The sequence below is a fragment of the Sinocyclocheilus rhinocerous genome, unplaced genomic scaffold, assembly GCF_001515625.1.
Source record: "Sinocyclocheilus rhinocerous isolate Xijiao unplaced genomic scaffold, SAMN03320098_v1.1 scaffold1376, whole genome shotgun sequence".
Taxonomy (NCBI): domain Eukaryota; kingdom Metazoa; phylum Chordata; class Actinopteri; order Cypriniformes; family Cyprinidae; genus Sinocyclocheilus; species Sinocyclocheilus rhinocerous.
The window spans coordinates 341,073-347,708 of record NW_015646354.1 but is presented as its reverse complement, the minus strand read 5'-3'; the positions used below and the strand labels follow the sequence as shown (position 1 = coordinate 347,708).

Below are 6,636 nucleotides of genomic sequence, written 5' to 3'. Positions count from 1 at the left end.
TTTTTAGACCGATGAGCTTTGTAAAAATCGATGCGTTTCAGAAAGGTGGGGCATAGAGGAGAAACAATAATGTACAGTATGTGGAAAATAATGCGTTTTTTTAACCTTAAACCACAAACACATTGCATTACACCAAATACACAAAATAATGTTCTTTTTAGCAGCATCATATGACCCCTTTAATACGCAGGAATCCCGACATTAAACAAATAACCATTTAAATGCTTAGGACGTTTGCATTGTAAGAACGCACAGGGATACTTCAGATATAAAGATGCTGACTCGCTAGGTGATGTTTTCTCATTAAAATTATACGATTTCCTATTAATTCAGTAGAAAGTATGGGAATACTAGGGAATACCAATATGGTGGCGTAGTGGCTTCACTTTTAGGACGTCATGAGCAATCCAGTTTTCTATTATAGATCAGTGGTTACAACCCTTTTAATTAAAAATACAAATACCATTCCAACTTACCGGATCTCAAAAAGAGGGTCTTCTCTGATCTTGGCAGCCATATCATTAGTAGAGACAGAACTTGTAGGGTTAAATATGGAACCAGGCAGGAGGCCCGTCTCAGCTGATGGTCCGCTCTCAGGGTCCTCATACTGCTGTGTGATCTGCTTGTCGATGGGGCGACCAAGAAGGTATTCCTCCCGAGAGATCTGTCCTGCTGGACCCTGGTACATCCAGTCCAATCGGTCATCTTTCTTTCTGCAATATTGAGAAATCTGATATTACATTATAGGTTTAAACCTGTAAGCCTGTTATTATAACTAAATGCAATTATACATCATGTGTTATAATGAACTTCTTTCATGAAAAAGCTTTGTGCTGGGATTGACTGTGAAAACTGAGAGAATGTGTCTGAGTGTCACACACTTCACAGCGCCGGTCTCTTGCGCATATCTGGTAATCTCTTCTCGGGCTCGCTCCTCTTTAAGCTCCTTCTGCAACTCCTCAATCTTCTTTCTCTCCGCCTCATGTTTCTGTTCCGCTTTCCACACTCGCTCGATGTTTTTAAGAGTTTGCGGATGCCAACTCTTTTTCAAGTTCTGGTGGTATTTGTGGAGATAATTCAGATTTCAGAAAAAAAACAGATGCGGAGTTAATCACTTTTAATGAAAGGCCTGGATTCTTGGGGAAAAAAAGATGTGGAGATAATCACTTTTATTAAATGACTTCTTGGTTGCTTAGTTCGGGACACTTAATATTTGGCAATATTATCGACTCTATCGCACAGACACTATTGGATAGAGTTGACTATATTACTGAACTGGGGCCCGTTCTTCGTACATCGCTAACTCAGTTAGCTGGATTTGATTGTTGGTGATTTGGCATGATCTCGGATTGTTTGGTTCTAAGTAAATCAATATTAATAGACAATTAATTAAATGCCTCATGATTTAAGGTATTTAACTATAATATTTAGATTAGCTTTTCTTTAATCATGCTGTCATTTCCTTTATTTCCTCCTCATAGCTCCTACAATCTAAAAGTGCATGCTGCACCGATTTCACCGTGATTGGCCACAGTGTGCAAACCTACCAGTTTGGTGTTTACCTGTTTTGTGAAGCATCTCCAGTTTGCCCTATCCTTAAACATGCAATGACTCTTCTTTTCAGTTTCTGCCTTGATATTAAGTAAATGTCTACCTGTATCTTTTACGTCCCAGCATTCTTGCCATTTTTCACCATTTGTCTCTTTATAATTGTTTTCCCCTCCGCTTTAGTGTTTATTAACGGATTATTTTCCTCATTTTCCTCTCAGTGCGGTCAAATAGGGGAGACTGTGGATGAAAGTAACACCTTTTCTTTGAGCATCAGTAACTCAGTGGTTGTTTGTGCTAGATCTAATCAACTTTGATAAATGGTAGCCACATTTGGCAAATATAGCAAAATTTGGCTCTACAAATAAAACTCACTTGGATGCAGTGGTGGACCGTAAAGGAGTCGTTTTACTTCGTTACTGTACATTTTTCAAGTATCTGTACTTTACTGGAGTAGTTTTATTTTGAGTAACTTTTACTTTTACTTCACTACATTCCAAAGCATAAGATCGTACTTTTTACTTAACTATTTTTCATAAAACATATCGTTACTCCTTATATCACGTGCTCTGACACGCAGAAGCGCCCATATTAAGCCTTAAAGTTCTGCATAATTAAGGGCGTGGCCACTTGAGTGACAGGTGGATTGCCGCTGCTGTCACCACCGTCGAGCTAGGTGGGCGTGGCTTCAGCAGCCAGCTCCCGCCTCTTTGCCCATTTTCGATTATCTGGGAGTGACGCGCGGTGAGCGCTGCCAAGATGGCGACGACCGCCTCCGCCCACTTTGAGCTTCAAAAACTCTCTTCGGAACCCTACGGGTGACGTCACGGACACTACGTCCATGTTTTTATACAGTCTATGGTCTCAACCCAGCAAGCAATAGCCGTCATTTCAGCGTCTCGGTTAACTATAGATTGCAATTGTAGCCCTGCTGAGACATGACTACTGCGCGAGACATGAGTTAGTAGAGATCAGTGTTGTGTTTTGAATTTAATTTTTACACGAGAGAGCACTAAGTTTACCTGTCGGAGAGCACCGGGCATGGTAAAATGGTAAAAAAAATAAACTCTCCAAAACAACATTTCCTCACCAAAGCTCTCATCTTTGACAAAGTCCATCATTTATTTTAATTATTATATTGAATTTATGACTGAACAATGGCTTGTTAGATACAGAGAGAGCATGAGCTAATTGAATAGAATATATTTGTCATTGTACAAGGGCAATATAAAATTATCAATTATAAAAAGTTTGCAGCAGTATTAAAATGGTGCAAATAGCTCAGATTTGCAATGCAGCATTAAAACCTAAACAGTACAAACAGAAAGCATAATGTAATAAAACGGTAGGGGTCAAGATTAATAATTTTTCCAATAGTTATTTAATCTTAGCAAGAATCTTGGTAAGAATTTTAAGATCAGAATTCAAAAGAGCAATGGGTCAATACCTACCTACAAAGCTACAGTACTGTTAAAAGTTTTAGGCACTTGTGTTAAAATGAGGATGCTTTCAAAAATATTGTGATAAATAGATTTTCTTTATCAATTAACTTCTATTAACTAAATCAAATCAACATGTGGTGTGAGCACCCTTTGCGTTTAAAACAGATCATGTGACTTTCTCATCACCACCTGCATTTGGTGGTTATCAGTGTATTACAAAGGTACAAAACCGATTTCAGTACTTCAATAGGTTGGTATATTAACATTATATCAGTTAATGAAATTACGGTATTTAACTGTAAATTTAAGTTAAAACCTAAAACGTTGCTACTGTATTTTTTACGGTAAAATTCCGGCAACCACAGCTGCCGTTTTTTTACCGTAAATTTTACGGAATTTTTTTTACAGTATATATATATATATTTTTTTTTTTTTTTATTAAACTTGGTTTACTGTTATGTGTCTAAACGTTGGGCCATCTCAGTTATAATGCTAATGGGCGAATTTTCTGTCTGGTGACTTCTTTTTACTTAAACAGAACTGGTTGCCTCCTGGGTATAAATATCACTTCTGCACCTATGGTTTGTGCACTACACAATGCGAATCACACCTGGACCACACAAGTTTTGAGGCATCACTAAGAATTGCGTTGACAGAGATTTGTGAAGTAAAGGAATGGGTGAAAAAGCTTAGTGAATCATCAGGAGTGAGTTGGAGAATGGCAGCGACAAAACCAAATAAGGGACAACGTGTGCTTTACAAGGTAATGTCAAATCATTTCATTCATCTTTACTCTATATAAGTGTAAGACAATTAGTTACACTGAAAATGACATTGCAGTAAATGTTGTTAATATACAGAATTGTACTGTGCAAAAGGCACATTAGATTCTTCACCCAAATTTCAAGACCATTATTTATATATGTATTGTTTATATTTATATTTCGCTTTATCGTGCCAGTAAGAAATATCAGTTAACATTGACTTTTACCATTAATTGTAATAGTCCAGTGAGATTTTTATCACTGCGATGGACTGGCCATCTGTAGGCTCCAGTATTCGTACAACCCTAGGACAAGTGAGATGGATGGATGGATTTTTGTATTTTTCGGCTTTGCAGGTTGATTTCTCCAAAGGTCTTGGAGATATTGGCACAGGATGTAGCCTGTCTCTCTCTTCTTTTTTTTTTCTTCATGTAATCCCTGTTGGACTCTGATGGGGAGATCAGATTTCTGTGTGGTCCATACTGTTTGTTGTTGGACTTCTTGCTGACATTTTCTCCCTGGAAGAAGAGATGTTGTATGTCAGTGGGATGTTTTCCAGGATAAATAAAGGAGTAATAATAATAATAATAATTACAATTAATGGCAAAATGTAAGTTTGGACATGTAAAATAATTTTTTCTATTGGCAGACTAATGCAAAAGATATAAATAACTAAATAAAAAATTTAACATGTCTAAGATTTGTGCACACTTCTGTACATATTTAAACAGTCATATTCTTTAGGTTCATATAGGTGCCAGCACAATGTTTATGTCCGATCAGAAGACGGCTGTCAAAAAATACATGCTGTGAGGCAAAAATGGTTTGCACTCTGGTGAAGACTACGTGGATACACCGTCATTTTTGCTCATAAAGGTAAGAGTAATACATCATTCGTAACTGTAAAGGGTCTACTTTTATTTGTATAAATATTTATTTGGATAAAATAAGTGGTTTTGCCTGCTTCTTTGTGTGATTTTATTTGAATTGAATTTATTTTCAGGAGCAATGATCCCCATATGCCCACTTACCCAACTTCTGTGCGTTTTGTACAATGTAGGGGTTGCACCGACTAATCGACTAGTCGACTTGAATGCTCTGCCATGATGCTTTAAGCTTGATGTCGACTAGTCGCTGGTCCTATAGAGGGCGCAACAGGATAATAAATCTTTGAAGAACTTCCACATTTACACTCCGTTTCCAAACAGTTCAAATGACAAATAAATGCATACTCTGAAAGCGCTCCACAAGACATGTGTGATTATATTACTGGATGCTCGAAATTGAACGGGAGAATGCACGTTTTAAACAGCTTATTGTACAGGTAAGTTAATCGCCGTTCGATTCTAATGTACATCACGCACACATCGCGCGCGTAACAAGAATCATTCAGCGCGGAAATGTATTGTCAACACTGTTCAGTGATTTCTCAATAAAATAGCTTAGAAACTGAAAAGTTCAAACATATATTTCTTAATAACTAAATCCCACAGCTTCACTACTAGTAGAGAGACGCTGCCAGGTAGAATTAATTCACACACGCAGTCGCTCTCACTAATGCATTCATATGAATGTAATCTTTACTGTGCTACTTTATCTGAATCTGATTTAGAATGAGCAGAAATCTGTGAGAAATATAACGACCCAAAAACAAAAGAACTGATAAAAAAGCTGTTATAGGAGCAACAGCCATGTGGGCAGCGCTGTGTCATATGCCATAGCTGTGCACAAGGTGTTTGTCACAGCTCCAGACTTATTTGTTCATTAATGACGTCATCAGCGACTAGTCGACTTCCACTCGACTTTCATCACATAAAAGTCAACTTCAAAAAATCAGAAGCCGTTCAACCCAAAGCAATGTTGTTTTTTATTTACCGTGGTAATACCATGTTTTTTTTTTGGTTTGTTTTGCATATGCACCATAGTAATCTAATTATTAGGGATGCACCGATACCGATACTGGTATCGGTATCGGGCCGATACTGAGCTCCTGTACTCGTACTCGTTAAAATGCCCCATACCAAATGCCGATACCACACAGCATGTGATAAAACAATGCACACGTTACTTAACGGTAGGGAGAGAGAGAGAGAGCGCGCACTTGTTGTGTGATCTTTATTGATGTTCGCTCACACAGGTGCATCTAAAAAAAAAAGTAGAATATCGTGAAAAAGTTCATTTTTTGGTTCTAGATTCATTACATGTAAAGTAAAACATTTAAAGTTTTTTTATTTTTTATTTTGATGATTAGAGCTTACAGCTCATGAAAGTCCAAAATCCAGTATCTCAAAATATTAGAATATTTAAATTTGAGTTTCATTAAATGACCATCCCTACAGAATAAATTCCGGGTATCTCTTGTTCTTTGAAACCACAATAATGGGGAAGACTGCTGACTTTGCAATAGTCCAGAAGACAATCATTGACACCCTCCACAAAGAGGGTAAGTCACAGAAGGTCTTTACTGAAAGGGGTTTGACACCCTCCACAAAGAGGGTAAGTCACAGAAGGTCTTTACTGAAAGGGGTGGCTGTTCACAGAGTGCTGTATCAAAGCATATTAAATGCAAAGTTGACTGGAAGGAAGAAATTGGGTAGGAAAAGGTGCACCAGCAAAAGGGATGACCGCAAGCTTGAGAATACTGTCAAGCAAAGCCATCACACCTCACTGATGCTGGAGTTTGTGCTAAAGGAGCCCTGACCAAGTATTGTGTGCATAAATGAACATACTTTAATCAACTTGAACTTTTCTGTTTTGCAAATTCTTTTTTTGATTGATGAGAATCACAAATTTTTGATAGAATATTAGGAAATATTCTAATATTTTGAGATACTGGATTTTTGACTTTCATGAGCTGTAAGCTCTAATCATCAAAATTAAAA

At 37.4% G+C, this 6,636-nt stretch overlaps 1 protein-coding gene and 1 long non-coding RNA gene across 3 annotated transcripts in view; both read right to left on the bottom strand.

Moving 5' to 3' along the window:
• Positions 1–1,084, bottom strand: part of LOC107707532 (pre-mRNA-splicing factor CWC25 homolog) — a gene marked incomplete at its 5' end in the record, with an annotated part of 9,285 nt that extends 8,201 nt beyond the window's left edge. The window contains 2 exons of the mRNA XM_016511591.1: positions 477–713; positions 882–1,084. Coding sequence (XP_016367077.1) covers positions 477–713; positions 882–1,084 — 440 coding nt within the window. The remainder of the gene's footprint in view (positions 1–476; positions 714–881) is intronic.
• Positions 1,085–4,169: 3,085 nt separating this feature from the next.
• The window catches only part of LOC107707551 (uncharacterized), a 15,063-nt gene continuing 12,596 nt past the window's right edge, over positions 4,170–6,636 (bottom strand). For both annotated transcript variants that reach the window (XR_001636267.1, XR_001636266.1), the window contains exon 2: positions 4,170–4,272. This is a non-coding gene — a long non-coding RNA (uncharacterized LOC107707551). The remainder of the gene's footprint in view (positions 4,273–6,636) is intronic.